This window comes from Anthonomus grandis, chromosome 22 (genome assembly GCF_022605725.1).
Source record: "Anthonomus grandis grandis chromosome 22, icAntGran1.3, whole genome shotgun sequence".
Lineage (NCBI taxonomy): Eukaryota > Metazoa > Arthropoda > Insecta > Coleoptera > Curculionidae > Anthonomus > Anthonomus grandis.
Genome location: NC_065567.1, coordinates 23,185,958 through 23,209,033, shown reverse-complemented (window position 1 = coordinate 23,209,033; position 23,076 = coordinate 23,185,958). Strand labels below are relative to the sequence as shown.

The following is a 23,076-nucleotide window of genomic DNA, read 5'->3' as shown; positions in this document are numbered from 1 at the left end:
AAGGTCTTTCCAAAAGCCCTTAATACAACCCTGGGGTGGCTGTATGGTGTCGAAATTGCCCGCTTCCCTTAGTTAGGTATTTATCTTTGCATATTCACAAAACGGCACGGCGGGCATACGCCCTGCGAAATACATCTAAACGACTTAACTTTGCCAGTTTCCGTGTAAATGAGATCATATTTAATTTAAAATGCTCGCCATCTTCGTGCTTAGGGGGCCAGTCAGTGGACTTCTTCAAGTATACTCTCTAAACCTTACGTTTCGTAATACTTTGCTACTGCTAAGTTGCGAAATTTGCATTTCTAGCTCTCTTGGATAATATTTTATTTTTTACGGACCTATTTGTGGGTTTTAAAGCAACATTTTTATGGGGTTTGAGCCGTTAACCAGGCACCTGAATTAGATTGAAAAAGTTCTTTTATGTCTTCGTAGTCATAGGCCTTCAGAATTTCATTCGAATATGGGAAAACCATCAAATAATGAAATTATTTCGTTGAATCCTAGTTGGAAATTCTATGAAAATTACAACATTTTGAAAGTTAAAAAAATTGTCTAAAAAACGCCTGAATTTGGAATTGATTGGAATAGTTTTGAAACTCAGAAATTTCTATTTTTTTTAGTTTAATAGCTATTTTTCAAAATTTCACAATTTCAGGCATAGACCGGATTAGGGTAATTAGAGTATAAAGAAAATAAAGAACTTTAGAGAATTTAATTTTAATACACTATTCTTCATTAAAGCAATAAATTAAAAATAAAATACTTAACTATTTTATTTCAAATTTTCTTTTAAAATTTTGCTTTCCTATCCATTAAAGTTATGCATCGAATATATTTTTTAAAGCAAGTTGTGCTTAAAGTTACATAATATTTTTTGCAAAATTACGTCAACCTTAATGTAAATCTAAACCCAAATTTCTCAATTACAAGGGAACAAATTAGGTGTAAAAGAGAGCAAAGCAATATGTAAAAATACACCTGCTTATTGGGAATTTAGTTATCCAAATGATCGTCTGAAAAACCTTCCAAATAGGGTATTTATCCTTAAATTCTTTACCAAAAATTGAATATTTATGAACGTATATAAATATTTTTCATATTGTTGTATCGCAAAAAGAATATAAATAAATGTATTTTTGCTGAGCAAGAACATAAGGCATGTATATAACTTAGCTAACCCAAAAGAAAAAAAAACATAATTTAAATAAGGTAAGCTCAGGTTTTATCCCTTGTGTTGTTTTCCTCTTTATTTTCCTTAAGGTGATATAAATAAGACCTGTAGTGTCGTCCTTATTGTATTGTTAGTTGCTACGCTCAAGTTGATATTCGCGATAATAAATTCCCTAAGATGCACCTGACATTTTCTCGAAACTGTTATATGATATATGTATAAAATATACTAGGAATTATTGTCTTGGGTTACCACCTCTGCGGTTTTCTATAAAATAAATTTTACACTTATGTTCTTTATTTGGGGTATTTTATTATTTATGGAAACATTCATTTTAAAATTCCATATTGAAAACGAGTTTTAAATTTAATTTAGAGCTCCGAAAATAAGGTTAAATCTCAATGCCAATACGGGTTGTCAATGTTTTTTTTCCCTTTAAATTGACGACACACTAGGGATAGCCACGAGATCCTGGATTCTTCCTTTTTTTCGTCTATTGTTATTGATGTGTGTTTACTTTTACCCTTAGGACAAAATGCCTCAGGATTTAAAAGATTGCTTTTTATAAAATTCAACAACAACCAATCACAATATCACTTAAAACCCGGCTTGTTTGTCATATAAACAAAAATTGCTAATTGGAATTGATATAAAAAACTCTTCCACGGGCACGCTAATTTAGAGGCTGCAGTTTTTCTCCCAAGTTTTATTTGCTTTTCAGTACGTTAGGAAATTAAATATTGGTCAAAACTGTGTATATTTGGAAGCAATAATCAATTCAACAGATTTCACAACCGATTTTTTTGGCCACACAAAATCTCTTTGTATAGACAGAATTATCACTTGTAACATGTTTGTCTCATATAAATCTTTACTCCAGAGGACATACCTTTGCATTTAATTTATTAAACCCGCAGATAAATGCCAGAACTCTGCGTTGTACCTTCTCTTCCAGCATCTTAAAACATTAGTTACCGTTTTAATTTGAATCTTATTATGTTGGAAATCGTTACTACTTCCGACGAGTGTGTTCACATTCTGTCGTATAAATGGGGCTATGTAGGTATTATTTAATTGAAAAAAAAACCTCATTTAAACTACTTGAGGTAAAGAAACTTTTGTTTTTATAAATAACTGAGGTGCAATATCGAATTTTACGATGTTAAAAACTGACTTAATAATACGTCACTTTAAAAACACAAGAGGTAATAGCAAGACCAGTTTAATTTGTAGTTAGTTATTTGTTATGAAATTGCAACATATCATGCCAAAATTCGAGTTTTTCGTGATGGTCATTTTTACACTGGCTATTTTTTATTGTTTTTTTTTTACTACCCCCTATAAATTTTTTTGACTTAAATTAATGAACGGATTCTACGTTTTATAAAAAAATCAACCCTGTATATTTTATTAATTTTATTACTGTAGTATCAGTATTATTACACACTTTGGCGAGACAGTAGAATAGAGTTAAATTTTAATAAAAATTCAAATGTACGTTAAATTTTTTTTATTTCAATGCGTTAATTTACTAATAAATTTTATTGCATTATATTATAGGATGTTTGAAAAATTAGGAAGTTGTATTTGGGTTCAAAAATTCATATTTTATAATCATAGTTTTTTGTAATTATCTTAACAAGCCTGTAGCTTATAGAATTTAGGTGTCTCAGAAAATTAATATTTATTTCCTATTTTTTACTGGCATTCAGACACTTTTAAATTTTGTTCTTAAAATTATTACATATAAAAAAGTTGTATTTTTAGTTGCTTGATTAAAAAAATATATATTAAAAAAAGTATGAAATATAAAGTTAGAATCAAATTTGCAATAATCAGATATATTTTTACATCTTGCCTTGCTCTTTTTTTCACCAGATTTTGTTCATGTCTGATTAATATATTTACGACTAGTATCATATTAAAGTACTAAATTTTTTCAAAAAAAATCTTGAAACTTTAAAAACAATTTGATTTTTAAATATTTTTGATGCAGAACTTTAATTAAAAGCAAAATTGATACATGAATTAGATGTTCGCTTATAATTGAGGGGTTCATATTAGGTTAAGTAGACGTTAAGTAAATAACTTTGATGCATACTTCTCATGGATATGAAAACCACATTAATTAAATTTTAAATAATAATTTATTTTTATTTTATTGTTTAAATTACTTTTAGCAAATAACAAGATAAAACTCAAATACCTATAATTCCAAAGAAATAAGAAATTCCAAATTTTAAAAAATGACTTTGAAAAACTAAAGATTCAGCATTATTTTTAATTTTTAAAATCTTATCATTTCTACGGAATTTCTAACTAGGATTTAAGTTAACGAATAAATTTTGTTGCATTACATTATTTGCTTCACATGAATATTATACAGGATATTTGCAATTATAAGAACGTGTTCTTGGATCCGAAAATTTAGTTTTTAATATACAAGTCAGAGACTTTAATTTTTTTTTACTTATTACTAGAATATTACAAAAAAATAAAAATATAAATAAAAGTTACAAAAAAGTCAATGATTCATTCTTGTGAATTGATGACCAAAGTTTTTGAATTAGAAGTCTTATTTTATGGTAGACTAATTTATTACATATACAAATTATTTAGCAATTTGCCCAGGATATACCACTTTATAATTTAATGAATAATATTTTTTTAGCAACTATTTTCCGTAAGGCACTACTGGTTTTAGATACAATTATACAGGGTGTCCCGAAATTAATTGGACATAGGTTAATGTAGGATACCTGACATGAAAATAAACCGTTTGAGCTCAATATTGCTTAGCAAAATGTTATTGGTTTTCGTTCTACAGGGTGTTGAAACTAATTTTTTTCCAAACATTTATTGAAATATTTTGGAATCCACTGGACAGATTAACCTAAAATTTGGCGTACTCTTATTATTTGGGATGAGGAATACGAATATGATATCTATTTTCCCATTACCACTAGATGGCGCCACATACAACAACATTGAGTGATTAAAATGGTCATAACTTTTTTGACCTACCTGTAGACACATTTGCGAGTGAAAATAATAAAACAGCATTTAATTCTAGTCAAAAAAGGTATACTTCTTTGATCTCTAAAAAGTAGACCGTTTTCGAAATAAACGCATTTTTGTATTAGGTTGCGTATGAACAATTTATTATCGGAGTTTTACAAAGTAGGCTTTGCCTAGGATGAACACATCATAACTACGACCTGTCGAGGTGAAGTATTAATAAGTAAGTCTTTAATTTGGCTAAAGCTCGTGTTGTTGTGGTGTTATTTTCGCTTAATAATGCCGCGTCACAATGATTTTTCTAAAGCTCAGATACAGGATCTGGTATGTGTATATGCTCAAGAAAATTTTCGTAGTCGAAGAGTAGCGCAGCATTATTTAGATCTGTATCCGGATAGAAGGCAGCCAAATCATCAACATTTAAAGCGTTGTACGATAGATTAGGCGAAACGGGCAAATTTTGTTCAAAAAACGTAAATGCGGGAAGACCAAGGATAATTGGAGCAGATAAGGAAGATGAAATTTTGGTTCGTGTTATCGAAAATCCTGAAACCATCACAAGACGTATTGAGGCAGCCACTGGTGTAAGGAAATCTTTGGTGTCCAAAACTATACGCCAAGAAAAACTGTATCCGTATCATTTCACTCCAGTTCAAAATCTTCTTCCTCAAGACTCCAATTCAGTCAATTTTTAAGAGAGCGCCAATTGAATGATCCATTTTTTTGTAATAAAATTTTATTTACGGATGAAGCCACGTTCACAAAGGGAGGTGTTTTTAATTAGCGTAACAATCATATCTATTCGATGGAAAATCCTCATGCTTTCCAATAACACCATTTTCAACATGATTTTTCTATAAATATTTGGTGTGGTATCTTTGGGGATTGTATTGTTTGAATTGCCAGCTAAGCTTAATGGAGAACGTTATCTAAATTTCTTGAGGAATGATCTACTCATTTTTCTAGAAGATGTGCCCCTAAATTTAAGACGTGACAATTGGTATATGCACGATGGTGCACCGGCACATTATTCACTGCAAGTCAGAAATTACTTGGATGAAATTTATCCTCATAAATGGATTGGTAGAGGTAGTGAATATCCGTGGTCTGCGCGTAGTCCCGATCTTAATTCCTTAGATTTATTTCTGGGGCTACTTGAAATCACTTGTGTATAAAAATAAAATAAATAACCGTCAGGAATTGTGGCAAAAGATTGTGGAAGGAGTCAATACCATCAGAGCCCAAGAAGAATCATTGTTTAGAGTCAGGCAAAATTTAAATAAAAGAATTAGACAATGTGTCCTAGTGGACGGTGAACATTTTGAACAATTATTATAATCAACAGTGTTTTCTAATTTTATCGTTGTTAATTAAATTTTAGATTAAGTGTTCATACGCAACCTAATTAAAAAATTCGTTTATTTCGAAAACGGTCTACTTTTTGGAGATCAAAGAAGTATACCTTTTTTGACTAGAATTAAATGCTGTTTTATTGTTTTTACTCGCAAATGTACGTACAGGGAGGTTAAAAAAGTTATGACCTTTTTAATCACTTAATGTTCATGTAGTGGCAATGGGAAAATAGATATCATATGCGTGTTCCTCATCCCAAATAATAAGAGTACGCCAAATTTTAGGTTAATCTGTCCAGTGAATTCCAAAATATTTCAATAAATGTTTGGTCAAAAATTAGTTTTAACACCCTGTAGAATGAAAACCAATAACATTTTGCTAAGTGATATTGAGCTCAAACGGTTTATTTTCTTGTCAGGTAACCTACATTAACCTATGTCCAATTAATTACGGGACACCCTGTATATTGACTGCAATGTACTAAACATTCAAGATAATTATTAAAAAAAAAAAATTCTAAACCAACTAACATAAAAAAAATGTGGTTTAATTAATTTTTCCTACAGCAATAATTTGCGAAATATTAGATTTTCTATCGATATATTTATGCATAACTTAAATGAATATTATACACATTTTCTCTTAAAATACATATTTAATATAGTTGCTTTTACTCAAATCGAAATAAAATTGTATTCTGCTCGATAAATTACTCTTTAAATTTCTTTTTATAAAACACGTGGCTAAATGTGTGCAGGGCATAAAGCTAAAAAAAAAATAATTACATTAGGTTTAACAGAAGATTAAAATTCTATTTACTATTTTTAGTTTATCTTTGGCATCAGATCAAATAAAGGAAAAGAATCAATATGACAGTTTAAAGTGGGGCCTAAAGGATTAGGAATGACTGATAAAAAGCAGTATCTTTGTACATATTTTTGCATTAATGTGAATTTATTTTTTAATTAAAAATATTTATGTCTCTGCAGTTTGTATTTCACAGAATGATGAAAATCTCTTAAAAACTCATGTTTTTCTTCAACTTTTTGACCAGGATTTTTTTTTCATAATTTGTCGACGATCAAACTTTGTCAAAATTTTCTCTTCACAATGTTAAAATGTTCCCTAGAAAACGTATTTAGTATATAATTTACTTTTTTTTATACCAGTTTAATTTTTTTCATCTCAAAAGTTAATAATTTTTTACCATTACCTCGTACATTGCTTTATTTTGAATCGTAGGATCACATTTTGGACAGCTTGGTTTACAAGGGTTATTCAAAATAAAGCTTAATTGGTTATATACCCTACGCTTCAAAAATGTGATAAATTATTAAATTAAAAAAGAAACAATTTAAAAAGAACCATCCGAAAACTTCTCTTGTTATGTAAATTTCATCACGTGTCATATTAATAATCGTCGTGCTTGAGAAAGGAAGCACAATAATATCCTCTAGATAATATAACTTTAACCAATCCATCTTAAGCATAACATGACAATTTATTAAGGTATTTCGTATTCAAGAAAACATGTAGGGCTGTTTACAAAGTTAAATATATTATTCTTTGGGGCGTAATTTTAACTTTTAACACGGCAAGTTTTTAGAGCTTTAACTTCGCTCAAGGTATGGCAATACTTTCAAGTTCTTTATTTAAGAAGTCAATGTTGTTCTTGGGAGTTCTGTTTAATTGGACCGCTTTACGATGCCTCGATTAAGTTTCGCAGACTTCACTATATACAGTTGGACCTTTAAATCTAGGTTACTCCAAAAAAGAAATCACCTCTAACGCTGTAGCAACGAAAAAAAAAAAATTAAATGAAAGGGTTGTATGCACCGGACAAGTTAAACCATAACGGACACGTTAGCAGTAAAGCAAAATAAAAGAGAGCGTATTTCTGGTTGCAAAAGGATGGAATTGACACTGAGTTGGATCCGCTATTGTTCCTTCATTTAGTTTAATTCAATAACCGACGTGAATTGCATTCCAAGTGTTTATTAACTTCCTGTGGGAACAATTAAATTTCTGACGACGACGGTAGGAGCGCTAGAAATGATTGTCTCTGCTATTATTTTGCATTGGATTGTCCTTTAATTTGAACGCCGAATAAGGACATTCTGTTATTTAAATAGGACGTGCAACTAATGAAATCTATACTTATTATTTTAGATATGTCAAAGCGGAACATCAGTAAGGGCAACCAGGAAGAGAAAATGAGGAGTAAAATGCTTTCATCCTCGGAAAATGACGAGAATGCTTTGCAAAAGGAGGTTGAAATGAGACAAGAGTATGGGAGTGGATACCATACACCTTCTAAACCACAGTTATCCGGTAAGTTAAATTTGTAGCTATTGCTTTGTAAATGTTATATTTGGCAACACAGCCAGTAATTTTCAGTAATGTTTCAGTTACCAGTACGTATACTGTGTGTTTTCTGTTCACCGATTTAAAACCAATAAATCCCTATTACGTAAAAACCATTGAATCACCATTCACACCAAGGAGTAGTTTCTTGCAAAATAAAGCTCAGGACGCTATTTATTATTCGGAACTTATGCTCGATATTGAAGATGTTGTGCTCAACTGTATCATTTGTCAGAAATAGCAAAATCAAATATGTGTGAACCGTTTAAAGCTCACGATGTGCCTGAATTACCGTGGCAAGAAATAATGGACCGCCGTTTGATTCTAAAGAATATGTATCCTTTGGACGAACATATAATAATAATGATAACGTTTATTAATTCCCAATACAATTAACGATTCAGAGAAAAGAAATAATAATAATATAATTGTGCGGGATTAAATGGCCTAATTTTCAACATCCTAACAATTACGTAGGGGCTGTTGAAGCCACGAAGTAAACTGTTTATTTATTTATTTATTTTTTTATAATTATATATATAAGAATATATTTACAAAATAAAGAGGGAGAAAGAGGGAGAGAAGGCGTAAAGAAAAGAAAAGAAGAGATGACCCCATAAATGTAGCGCTACGTCACATACTGTATAATTAAATAGGTTACATATTAAACAAAAATTTTTTTCCAAATTGAATTTCTAAATGAGTGGACCGACAATGTTAAATCACTAATTTTATACTTAGTTATCAGCTTGGCAGCATGATCGGAAAAAGATGATTTAAAAATTTCCTTATGATGTCTTGGAATGTCAATAAGATATCTTTGTCTTAGGTTTACATGATGTGCTGAAGTTCTTAGTTTAATTTTATTAAAGAGGTAGTGATATGACATTAAAATAAGTACATTCAGCCTCAAATATCCTAGAAGTAATGGCTTAGTAGAAAGGACTATTCAAACCGTAAAAAGATTATTTTTTAAGGCAATCCAAGCTCAAAAAGATCTATTTTTTCCTATCAAATATAATATAACGTCAAAGCAAAATTTAGCAAGACTAGAAAGTTTAGAGCAACTTCACCAGGTAAAATAGGCTATTAAAGAAACTTGGAAAAGCATGCTTAAAAATCAACAAAAGCAAAAAAGCTAATATGATAGGTCGACCAAAAGACTTGTAAAAAGAAATAAGAAAATGGATGAAGAAAAGAATGATTGTCATGACTATATTCTGCGAGTCAATTAGGGTGAATATAGGCGTTATAGAAGTCACTTAAAACCTAAAAATAAATCAGAAAACCTCAATTCTACAGATTGAATCAGAATATCTAATAAGTCCTTGTTTGTCATTTCAAAACTCAAACGAAGGTACATTCGTTATGTTTTACCTATCTCTTATTGAGTTATAATACCTTAGAAACAGAATATGTTAGGGTAGCACTAATACCTGCTATCACACCTAGGGCATTATAAGTGGGCATTATGATAATGCCCGGAAATTTTATTGCTTATGCAATTCTATTTCTCTCATAATAAAGAATAAACATCCATTTTATACAAAATTTTATTATTTGTTCTCCTTCCAAAACTTTAGACTTCTTTGGGACATCCTTTCGACTTAACTTTTTAAAAAGATATGAGACGATGGTATTGCGAGATGTCTATATTTTTATAGACTATTAACGTAGACCTTAGGGTAGAATACTTGGTCCAGAGAGAGTTCGGACTGTATTTTTCCGACTAAAAATATTAAAATTTGTTAAACATATGTACCTATTAAAATAAAATCAATAACTTTCCAGTTCCTGAAAATATGCCATTAGAACGGTTTCGGTTATTTGAACAATTGCGTTGGCATCTTTTCAAATACCAAATATGCCATACTCCCGATGATAATGTTGCCTTGATTTAACTGGCAAAAGATTTTCGGTCGCTTTTATAGCCTTTTCTCTTATATTTTATGGAATTTCTTCCATTTTAAGCAAATATTTAAACAAAAAATGCCAACTGACTAACTGACAGAAACATCAAAGTCAAATTTAAATAATCACTGCAAGTCACTTGATAAATTTCTGTAGGTAGGTATGTACGTATACCTGTACAGGTAGACCCTATTTTTTAATTAATATTAAAATTATTTTTGTTCATAAAAATTAATTTTTAGGTAAAACATAAAGCATTGTATGCACCACGGGCATTGTAAGACTCTAATGCCCATCAGGCGGAAACCTACTATTTTTACCTTCCGGGCATTATCGTCCTTACAATGCCCTTGATACATAAATAGCTATTAGATGTTCCTGATGCCTATATTATAAGAAGTGGTAGAATTGTCCTCCAAAACGATATTGTAACTAATTAGTGCAGTGTAAAAATAGTAACATTAAAAAAAATGTTTTTTTCTCTGGATATGTGTATATTAAAAATGTAGCTACTGCTTTTTAAATATTACATTTAGCAACATAGCCAGTAATATCCAGTGAATTCACCGGTTCAAAATGAATAAATACGTATTAAGTAATCATTAGTGCCTTGTCTTATTTAATACCTGTAATATAAAGTGTAAGGAATACTTGGTTATCAAGAAAACAAACATTTCACAGTTACGTCATGTTGTGCAGCACAAAATTGCGTGGTGATGATACTCTGGTTACAATTGCCCTGGTTATATTAGTCTTTTTGGACCTGTATTAGTTTAAAAAAAAGTCGTAAAAGAAGAATTGAATGAAATTGACAAATTTTGCGTGGGTCCAACTTTTTAAGTAGTACAAAGTTTTATTTTAATATTTTTTAATGTTCTTGACCCAGTTTTATATTGAAATTGTACTATAAAAATTACTTATTATCGGCTTTCAAATGAGTAATTCTTTTTGATACCACTACCATACCAAAATATTATTTCTACAGTTCTCAATTTTTTGAATTAATTGTTTAATAAATAATATGTTCTCACCTATATGTATATATATATATATATATATACAGGGTCCATCAACAAATTGCCGTACAAAGATAGCGTCTAAGCTATAAAACATATTTTCTGTAGCTTTAGTAAATTCATGAAGTAAACAGCATCTTATAGGCCATTTAATAGGCTTTAAGTACATATAAGAGGCTTTAAATTTTTTTTAAAGGCTTTAAGTGAAATTAGGAAGAAATTCCAAAAATCCAATTTCTTAATCAAGAACTCTTGTAAAAAAAAAGTTATTTTCTGTATCTGTAAGCTATAGCCATGAAACAAACATTTTTATAATATTATTTTCTATAGATTATAACTCATAGGCCTTAAGATAATATTAAAAAATAAAAAAAAATAATAAAAGAGCTTTAAGTAACATGAAGTAGAAGTTTCAAAGATCCAACTTCTTAACCAAGAACTTTTATAAGAAAAACATAATTTTCTGTAGCTGTAGTAGAGCTACAGCTGTGATATAAGCAACCACTTACAGACCGTTTAATTGACTTAAAGCGGATATAAAAAAGTTTAAAAAATATTAAAAGGGTTTTAAGTAAAATGAGGTAAAAGTCCTGAAGGGCCAATTTCGTAATCAAGAACTCTTGTAAGAAAAATATTATTTTCTGAAACTATAGTAAAACTATAGCCATGAAATAAACAGCATCATACAGGGCATTTAATAGGCTTTAAGCTAATAAACTAATAAAAATTTCAAAAGAACTATAAGTAAAATATGGTAAAAGTCCTGAAGGCCTAATTTCGTAATCAAGACTCGTAAGAAAAGTGTTATTTTCTGGAGCTGTAATAGGGCCACAGCCATGAAATAAACATTACCTTGTAGGCTATTTAATAAGTTTTGAGCTGATATGAGAAATTTAAAAAAATATATTAAAATTGCTTTAAGTTAATATAAGAAATTTGAAAAAATATAAAAATAGTTTTAAGTAAAATGGAGTAAAATGCCTGAAGGTTTAATTTCGTAATCAAGAACTCTTGGAAGAAAAATATTATTTTCTGTAGATATGGTACAGCTACAGTCATGAAAGAAATAGCATCGTACAAGGAACTTAATATGCTATAAATTCTCTTTTATTAAAGAAACACCCAAAAACGAGCAAAATCGGTTAACAAATGAGAAAGTCATAGATGTTTTTTTACCTGGAGACCTAAAATTATTTTAAGTATTTAATTAACTAAAATTACTTGTAACTTTGAAATTTTTATCTCAATTAGAGTGAATAAAAAACCAGCACTAAGAGAAATTCTTATTATTTCTAAAGCAGTTTAAATTAACAAAATCGTCCTAAAAATGAATAAAATATTATTTTAGTTTTAAACCGAATAAACGCCCATAATTTTGGGGTTGATTATAAATATTTATAATAAATCGATAAACTAGAGAAGAAAAATAGATTTAGTCGTAAAAATAGACGATAATAGTCTTTGGCAAGTACTACACATTAACAATGTTTTAATTTTAACGTTAAAATATATCGAGTGTTTTTTAAAATTTTGAGATAATGCGTATTTAATATACTAAAAATAACAAAATATCAATGCCAGTTTTTAACAGCTATTTTAAACTGCGGTACAAATTCCATAAGTCTGTAGTTAGTTACAGTTTTTTAATCAAAAATCACAAACAAATTAATTATGTTAAATCAAATTAAAGCTCTCTTTATGTTTAATCATTTTGTGAACTAACATACAGGATGATGAAAAGTACTTTTAGTTTGTAAATTTTTGATAACCCTGCAACTTTACTAAAAAACTTGTTGTTCCATGTCTCATAGTTTATACGCTATATTTACGTAAGTCTTGTGGATGCACCCTATATATTATCAAAAAAAGCACTTCGCGCATTATGTCTTTATGCTCAATTCTTTTCTATATTTTGTGCAGTGTTACCTATTTGAATGCGAAGTAGAAATCCCTAAATTAATTTATGATTTTATCGCTGTGTATCTGTTTTCCCCATTTGAAATATTAAATTCAATATTGATTGAATGTACACGAATAAATAGTCCATAAAAGTGACATCGGGGTCCAAACGCGGGACTAATTTATTTCAAAATTATGTGAAACGACCCAATAAAAATCCTAAAAGGGAAAAACTATAAAAGCATTTCTCTGCACCATTTTGAAGAAATCGATTGCAGCCGTGATATTTGCACGATCTGACATTTTATCCCTGATCCTTTAAATATGCATGCTTTTGTTTCAGTTCCCCACTCCTGAGAATATTTTATTTCAAAGAAACTGGATCAACTAGGTTTTTATTGGACGTTACTCTTTTACAGTTTGGGGTCAAGATCCCTTCTTATTTATATTTTATTTATGACTACGACAATATTACCCCTTATAAAAAATTACCCTTTTTTATTAACCATTTGGTTCTATACAGGTTTATGTTTAAATTCCTTGATTTTAGATCTAATTTTTTTTTTAACAGATAGGAATACAATATTAATCAAGTACTTGAAACTCGTTGACCATATTCCAATTAACGACGTAAACTCCAGGAAAGTTAAGGCATGACTGGATCCAACCACGATATATACGGATATCACCGCTCGTACTGTTTGCTTGTTAAGACCAACAATTTTTAGCAAAAAAAAAACGACCGCCTGAAAATGATTTTTTACATCGAGAGAGAGATTAATAATTGGATTGGTTTGATTTTGCGCTTCACACATTTCGTTTTATTACCAAGGATCAAATATTTAATCATTCACTGTTTTATACCGAATAATCCCTCTTTTGGTAATTAAAAAAAATACTTTTTTAAGTTCAAATTATCTCGCGAGTAGCACTGCTTTTTTTTAAATATTACTGAAGATATAGACTGTTTGCGCAATAGCCTTGCGCAACTACGTCGCGTGACATGCGCACATATGTCATATGTAACGTAGGTAATAATCACGTAATTTAAAACAGATTAATGCAATAGTAGAAGGATTGAACTATTGAAAATTGTAATAACAGTGAATTATCAAGTCAAAGAGTGAGTGATCAGATTTACATAAAAAAATGCAATTTGAAAATACTTCAGACCTTAGTACCTAAATATAATATAATGTAGATGTTGTTGCATCAAAAACAAATATCTTAGGACAAAAATTATATAAATATCTCATTTTAAAAATTAGAAGAGAACGTAAATAAAGTGATATTTTTCTTGTTCAGTTGGACGAATTATACTTGAAAAACATAATTTTCAGATGATCCAGAGACTATTAATAAAATGAAACCATGATATAGAAAATAGGGAAAAAGTTGAATTCTCATTTATATATTCCTATCTCATTTTGAAAATTAGAGGAGGATGGAAATGAAATGATATTTTTCTAGTATAATTGGATTAATTATAGCTGAAAAACACTATTTTCCAGTGATCCAGAGACTATTAATAAAATGAGACCTTGATATGGAAAATAGTGGAAAAAGTTGAATTCTCATTTATATATCCGAATCACGTTTTAAAAGTTACAGGACGATGAGAATGAGGTGATATTTGTCTGATTTAATTGGATTAATTATACCGGAAAAACATTATTTCCAAGTGATCCAGAGACTATTAATAAAATAAAACCATGATATAGGAAATAGAAAGAAAAGTTGAATTCTCATTTATATATCCTAATCTCATTTTAAAAATTACAGGACCATAGAAATGAAATGATATTTTTTTAGTATAATTGAATTAAATATACTAGAGAAACACTATTTGCAGATGATCCAGAAATAATTAATAAAACGAAACCATGATATAGAAAATATGTGGAAAAGTTGAATTCTGATTTATATATCCTTATCTCATTTTAAAAATTATTAAAGGATGGGACTAAAGTAATACTTTTCTAATATAATTGAAGTAATTATACCCGAAAATACAATATCCAAATGATCCAGAGACTATTAATAAAATAAAACCATAATATAGAAAATAGAGGAAAAGTTGAATTCTGATTTATATATCCTTATCTGATTTTAAAAATTAGAAGAGGATAGGACTAAAGTAATATTTTTCTTGTTCGATTAGATAAATGATCCGAGAAAATTACTATTTCCAGATGATCCAGACACAATTAATAAAATGAAACCATGATATAGAAAATAGGAAAAAAAAACCATTATCAAACTTTTGCCAAAAGAATTTTATGTGAAATTGTATCAAATGCTTTGGCTAAGTCCAAGAAGACACAGACAACTGTCTTGTCTTGATTAAGTAGCTTTAACGTCATTAAGTTTCAAATGTTGTATTTTCTGTTCTTTTTTAAAAATATCTAAAATTATTAAAAAATCTTTTATTAGTTACATAATACACAACAAAATAGGTAACTATTTATGCATTTGTCACAACAAGATTAATTTCACCTAAATCAAAGGTATGGGCCTAAATTTGTTTAAGTATATTAAATTGATTACTTACTGATGGTTTATTACAAGTACTATTAACTTTAGTTATTTGTTTTCTATCAGTTAGGTAGTTTCTGTATACTTCCAATACAGTTCTCCATAGATAATAAATTATCATTACAATTGTTCTTATAAGAAACAGTTCTAACAGTGTTATGTTAAGCTTGTAACAACATTTTGTATTTCTAAATAAAAAAATATAATGAAAATGATTGCCGGTAGGTAATTCAATTAATGTAAATCAACAATCGTAAAGAATTACTCGCGTGTATTCATTTATGTTTGAAATCCGACTTTTGCCTCATATTATTTTGATACCCGTATTATTTTGATTGAAGTACTCAAAGCAATTTGTGGTTTTATTTAAGAGTAAATACGTTTATGATTCTTTTTAATTTCGGATATTGTTTGGTCAAATAACAGCTTTGATTTTTTTTTTCCTTTTTTTATTCTATTGTATTCTTCCTATTTTTTTTTGTTAACTAAATCGCTAGCAGCTCTAAAGAGAATTATTAAAAAAAAATGAATTAACCGAACCAATTTTTAGCCATTCTACTTGTTTTTTAACAAACAAAAGGGAAATTTTCAAAAACGTTTGGAAAAAGGGAATTTTTAACGTAATAACCCAACCATTCGCAAATATTAATTGCAATGCATTAGGTGTATAGATGAGTACGTTTGGATAATACACTCTAAAATAGAAACCATCTGCTACCTCAGCACTGTCAATTCATGCAGCCAATCGATTTAAACCTATTAGCGATTCCGAAATTGCAAAAAAAATATGGATATTTGCGAGCTTTTGCTGCTGCTTATATGTTTTTGTTTAGAAATTGCCTAATATGTTTTATATATTTTTCAACACAAAATTTAATTTATCAGCAGTTGGAATAAACCAATTGATTTCCTTAGTCAAAGCTTTTTTTAATTGAATTTAAATTACAGTGGATTTTTCTAAATTACTCTTTACGCTCCATTGAAAATTTATTTGTAGTAGTTAGTAATCATTATAAAACTGAAAATTCTACTAAAGCAGAATAATAAGTTTGAAGGGTAAATAGCTGGACTAGCAAAAACCGGGAAAAATATTTATTTTTTTGTTTGTTTCATTTACCGCTAAAAAAAGCTGACACACCCGAAACCATCACGACGATTAAACCGTTATAGATAAATTATTTAAGTTTTCAGGGTTGATTTTGCAGCCCGCTCATCCGTATTTATTGCGTTTTATAAAAAATTGAACTGGCAAAAGTTTCGATATTCGCATTTGCTCTCGATGAAAATTGCGTAATTTTTTAAATAAAAACTTTCAAATTTTTGCTTTGTTCATTTTTGAAATGAAGGCGAACGATGTAGACCTTACTATATTAGGCTCTAACATTGGCACATTATTAATGTAAATTAAAAGTCAAGAGATAAATTTAATTAAAAAGCACAGGAACGTGTTAAAAAAATAATAACTTGTTAGCAAATCAAAGGTAAAACTTAATATTTATTAAACTAGTTTGTTTATTAGAAACAATGAAAATCAATATTAATAAAAGAAGGGTCTATCCGAATATATTCATATTTTGTTTTCCTTAAAGTTTTTCTCAGAAAAATAAATATAAGACTCACAGGATTTTGGATTTTAAATTTAATACTAATATTACCCTCAAAAAAACTTCAAAAATTTAATTACTTTAAAATGAATTCCTATTTTTTCCATATAATATCGAAGTATTCGGAAGTTCCTAAATCCGCAATTACTCCTTCTATATATACCTTTTACTAATAAAATTATATTTGCTCTAATTTATAGACAGCAAGTTTAAAAACTCGTTAATCAAAAAATGCGAATCGCATCCATTTAAGTTATGCATTTTTATGGTAGTACGTATTGTATTGTATGTAGTATTTTTATGTATTATTGTTGATACAAGTTTTTCCCAAAAAAAAATAGATTAAACGTACAGGATATCAGATTTTAAATTTAGTCCTTATATTACCCTTAAAAGACTTCTAAGTCCAAATATTTTAAAATCATTAAAATAATCAAATGAAATTCCTATTTTCTTACATAATTTTGAAAGTATTCGGATTTCTTCAAGTTTTCAGATTGTCAACTACACATCTTGCATATACTTTCTACTAATAAAATTATATTTACTTTAACTTATAGACAGCAAGTTTAAAAATTCGTTAATCAAAGAAATGAGAATCGTGTCCATTTAAAGTATGCATTTTTATTATAATATGTATTGTATTGTACTCTATTGTATGTAGTATTTTTTGTAAATAATAATAGTAATAATAATAAATGTCTTCATTAAGAAATACAATACAATTTTTAAGAGAAAAAGTACATTTCTCAAAGGCGAACTTTAAGTAAGAATGTTACCTCAAAAAACTTAACTTAATTAAGTAATTAATTTAAATTCCTATTTTTTCCATATAATTTTGAAAGTATTCCAATTTTTTCTAGTTTTTAAATCCGTAATTACACATTCTATAGATAAATTTTACTAATAAAATTATATTTGGTTAAACTTATAGACAGCAAGTTTAAAAATTCGCTAATTAAAAAAAATGAGATTCGTATCCATTTAAGTTGTGGATTTTTATTGTGGTATTGTATGTAGTATTTTTATGTATTTTTTTAGAAACTATTTTTTCACAAAAAAAATTAATAAAACTTATAGGACTTCCGATTATTTTAAAATAATTAAAAAATCATTAAATGACTAACTTAAATTCCTATTTTTTTCATATAATTTGGGCGAAGTAAAGCTGACTTTAAGTCACAATGTTACCCCCAAAAAACTTCCAATTATTTTACAATCATTAAAGAATTAATTAAATGCCTATTCATTTTATTGCCTCAAATTCCTATTTTTTATATAATTTTGAAAATATTCGGATTTTTTCAAGTTTCTAAACCCGTAATTAAACATCCTGTATGTAGTTTTTACTAATTAAACTATGTTTGCTCTAACTTATAGATAGCAAGTTTAAATATTCGTTAAATAAAAAAATGAGGATCGTATCCATTTTAGTTATGCATTTTTATAGTAATATAGATTGTCTTGCATTTAGTGTTTTTTGTAAATACTAGTTTTTCCTAAAAAATTAATAACACGTACAGGACTTAAAATTTTGAATTTAGTCACAATATTCGGATTTTTTCAAGTTTTTAAACTCTCAACTACACATCTTATATATTCTTTCCACTAATAAAATTATATTTCCTCTAATTTATAGACAGCAAGCTTACAAATTCGTTAATCAAAGCAATGAGAATCGTATCCATTTAAGTTATGCATTTTTATTATAGTATGTATTGTATTGTACTGTATTGTATTTAGTATTTTTTTTAGATAGATTTAGATTATTTATTTTTAAAAAAATAAATAAAACGTACAGGACTTTAGATTTTAAATTTAGTCATAATATTACCCTTAAAAACTTCAATGTTCTAATTATTTTAAAATAATTAAGAAATTTTTTAATGACTAACTTAAATTCCAATTTTTTTCATATAATTTCGAAAGTATTCGGATTTTTTCAGGTTTCTAAACCCGTAATTAAACATCCTCTATGTACTTTTTACTAATTAAACTATGTTTGCTCTAATTTATAAATAGCAAGTTTAAATATTCGTTAAATAAAAAATGAGAATCGTATCCATTTAAGTTATGCATTTTAGATGGACAATAAAATACTTTGCAAAGAACAAGCCGATATTTAGTAATATAAAATTGACATAAAGACAACGAAGCTTGAGATTGTTACTTTAGCTAAAGGAATGGTTAAGCGAATAAAGCGACCATATGTCAGGAATACGTAAATCTTGTAAAATAGGATTTAAAATAATGTACATGCATAGCGAAATAAGAGAATAAGAAAAGCCCTCGGTACGTTTTACATAAAATCCGATGAGCAGCTATTCAGCCATTCATTTTTGCACTACATGCAGAACGTACTAACTGATGTAAAAATAATGTTTTTGTTTCAGGTTGCGTCAGCATGGCCAGATGGACGTTCTCCCAGTTTGCAGCTGTGATCCTCAACTGTTTTTTCTATCAGCACCGTATTTAAACTTTTGTTGGATCAATGTTGACTTTGTCTATCTACTTTTTTTGTTTAATTATTAGCTTTTTTTGTTAATAGACGCCTTCTGAATCGGCTTTTGCCATGTGGCAGTAAAATCTTTTCTTTTTTTTTTTTAAATAGAGTACAGTGTAATCAAGCCCTAATCAAGCTAAGTAAGGTCGCATTCGGAATACTCGATAATTATTTTAAGGAATTATTTCCTTTTAGAATCGAGTTTTGCACGTTTAGAGAGGTTTAATTAGAGATACGGTTGAACAGAATTTAACTAAAGTTACACTGATTAATAAAAGAGTTTTTAAATTTGTACTTTTTACGAAATACGTTTTAATTAACAGTTCTTTTGGCGAAAGTCTATTTTAATGGCGATTCTGAGAATGAAACAATGATGTGCCAAAGCTATATGTCTCTCTCAGAACCAGTTTAGTAAAAATTATAAAGAGCATATCGAATGACTGACGTTAATTATTAATAAAAAAAAAACATTTCTAGCAGGCATATCTTTAAAAGACGTATTTACATATCATAAATTAAATTGTCGTAAAAACACAACATCAGAGGAAATGATATTTAAGCTCACTTCAGACCTGCTTTTTTTACTATATAAATGAACAAAATGTATTAATCAAACCAATTATTTTATACTGCTAGGGGCCTAATTTTGTTTCTTGTTATGTACGGTTTTTAGGTAATACTCTTAGTGAATTTAGACCTTTTTTATGTTTAATGAATGTCAGAGGTATGATTTATGAAAACGTTGTTGTATTATATAATTTTAGTAAATATCTTGTTAGCAAATTCTTTGTGACAATATTTAAAATGTGTTTTTTTTTCGTTATTTTACACTTAATATATAATTTACGATTTTTCATATATAATTATGAATGTACACAGCATCCCAAAACCTGAATCATCATATCAGCAATTTTTTTAAATGTTAACAAATTTTTGGAATTTTCGGATTTTCTTAAATATTTTTAGAATTTGTTGTATTTTTTGAACAACATTTTATTAACCATTAACTTATTTCATTATTTCAGTGAAATTTCCATTTTAAACTAAACATTTGCATAAAAAAAAGAATCTTTATAATTTTTCTAAAAATTACTAAATACCAAGAGGTTTACTTACAATACATGACCATATTTTAAATTTAATAAAATTGTTTATTTAGAAAGAAAAAAATTACAATAACACAATGTTCAAAACAGTTTGGCAACAATTCGGTTTTTTGCTTATAAAATTCAAAATATTTTAAACGTCATCCTTCTCCTTAACTCATCCACTATTTATTTTTTTAATCACTTTTTAAGTATTTAATTAATTATACTAATATTTATTCCTGTAAGGTAAAATAAGCATCGTATCCATATAAGTTATGCCTATTTTCGTTAATAGTGATATATATTATTTATTCCTATTGGTAATTCTTTACTTATCCTTTCTTTACTAGCCTTGCTTTAAATAGGACAAGAAGTAGAACCAGGTGCCAACCGTCTCTCTTTTTATCATCTAAGTAATGCAGCAAAATCTATCATTTTAATTTAAAAAAAACATATTTCCTTAATAAATATTACCCTAAATAAAAAAATAATTAGTGGTACATTGCTTAGAAAAAATTTAATTCAAAGCTTTATACTACTGCACTAACCATAGGGTTTTATCACAGATGCTCACATCAAAATTTTCTCAATATCCAAGAAATATCCGGTAGATATCCTTTAAAAATAACATAAAACCCTTTAATGGAATGTTTGCTGGCTATTATGTCTTAGTCACTGACACGAAACTTCCTAAATTCACTCTTAAAAAGATCAAATGTTTCGTAAAACTGAATATATTAATAAAAATGTAAAAGTTATTGCAATAACCCTACCCAAACTTACTTGCCTAAGTCTTAGTTAAGTTCTTTGAAATTGAATAAGTTCCTTAAGAAATCAGTATGAAAAATTAAGTTGTACGTCGTATTTTAAATTTAACAAAGCTAGTCATTTACTGAGAAAAAATGAATGTTCCTATTGTTTTAAATAGACTCAAAAAATAATAAAAACAATTTGGCAAAAAGTAAGTTTTTTGCTTATAATTTTGGAATATTTCAAACCTCATCCTTCTCCTTGATTCATCCACTTTTTATTTTTTCAATCACTTTTAAATATATAATTAATTAGCATAGTTTTTATTTCTGTAAAATGAAATAAGCATCGTATCCATTTAAGTTATGCCGATTTTGATTAATATTGACATATTTTTTCACACCTATTGGTAACTCTTTACGTATTTTACTTTTTTTAATTTCATGATATCCTTACCCTGAAAAATCTTTATTAGCTTTATAGAAAATATTTAATTTTAAATAAAAAGTTAATGGCTGGCCCCTTGGTATATAATATTTAAAAGCTCAAATGTTTCCTAAAACTAAATATAATAGTAAAAATTGAGAAGCCATTGCAGTAACCCGAACCAGTAGACTTACTTGGCAAAGTCTTAATAAAGTTCTATAAAACTGAATGGGTTCTTTAAGAGTAAGAATTTAAAGAAGTTTTGGGATATTAAATGGCTTAAAATTTTATTCGTTTGCTTTAGAGTTACAGCTCAAGTTTATTTTCTTAGATAGCAAAACTATTAGACAAGGGATTGCGTTAAAATTTGTAAGCGATTTTAAGTATTGTCCCAAGAATTTTAAAATTTTATTTTTAAGTTTTTTAAAAAGATTATTTGAAAATGTTGTAGTGAGACCCAGGTTTATCTTTAATATTATTACCTACCATAACTAAGAATGCTGCAATTGTATATATACCGAGTAATTTATCAATTTTAGCGCCGGCGCCGTAAGTCTAACTCATTATAGCAAAAAAATATGTAGTAGGATAAGAAAAAGCACTTTATGTAATAAATTAAATGTATTTTATTAGAGTAATTAGGGGTAAAATATTTTGTTATTTGTGACAATTTACAAGGTAACACAATATATGCTTTAAAAAAATATATGCGTTCGTCGTGTCCATTAAAGTTATGCATATTTATATATTACCTTGTAAATATTCTACTCTATTAAACTAATTTGTTATTTGGCTCTAAGTCACTGGCTTGTTATGTAATATATTTTATTAAAAGTCTCTCTTTGACCCACAGAATTCCGCTTTAAAAACCAATACTGGAAAACTAATAAATTATTGTTAGCAAAACGAAATGCGAACAAAAAAATATTATTCTTTGCTGATTATTTTAGATTCGCAGATAACAACGGGAATTTATTTTAAGGTTAATTAATTCTGTGGGCTCAGTAGTAGGGAAAACAATAATTAGTTTTTTTTAGGTTCTGTGTAAATTTAATGCTCAAAAATAATTCAACGAATGTTTTTCATTGATGTATAAAAATATATTTTGTAAATACTTGTAAAAATATTTATTCTGGGGGAGTAAGTAAATAAATAAATAAATAAATAAATAAATAAATAAAATGTTCTATTTAAAGTATTTTTATTTTATTTTAAACCTTATTATAAATTTTCTTGGATAAACTTAACAAAATTCGTTATTAACGATTAAAGGTAACTTAACAATAAGTTTCATAAATAGCATTTTTCTGACGGATGGTCTACGTGATTTTACAGTAATTGGACGTGCTTGAGATTTCTTCATGAAAATGCCCCGTTATTAGTCACATTTCTTAACCTCACAAGTTTCTTAGTGTAATAAAGCGAAAGGATTTTTAGA

The 23,076-nt window shown here is 28.0% G+C and overlaps 1 protein-coding gene and 1 long non-coding RNA gene across 3 annotated transcripts in view; one reads left to right on the top strand and one right to left on the bottom strand.

Moving 5' to 3' along the window:
• LOC126748871 (lachesin) overlaps positions 1-20,091 on the top strand; it is a 195,132-nt gene extending 175,041 nt beyond the window's left edge. For both annotated transcript variants that reach the window (XM_050458390.1, XM_050458392.1), the window contains exons 9-10: positions 7,712-7,873; positions 19,265-20,091. In XM_050458390.1, the coding sequence (XP_050314347.1) occupies positions 7,712-7,873; positions 19,265-19,347 (245 nt within the window). In that variant the 3' untranslated portion in view covers positions 19,348-20,091. The remainder of the gene's footprint in view (positions 1-7,711; positions 7,874-19,264) is intronic.
• The window catches only part of LOC126748873 (uncharacterized), a 91,970-nt gene that overhangs the window by 31,115 nt on the left and 37,779 nt on the right, over positions 1-23,076 (bottom strand). The window lies entirely within an intron of this gene.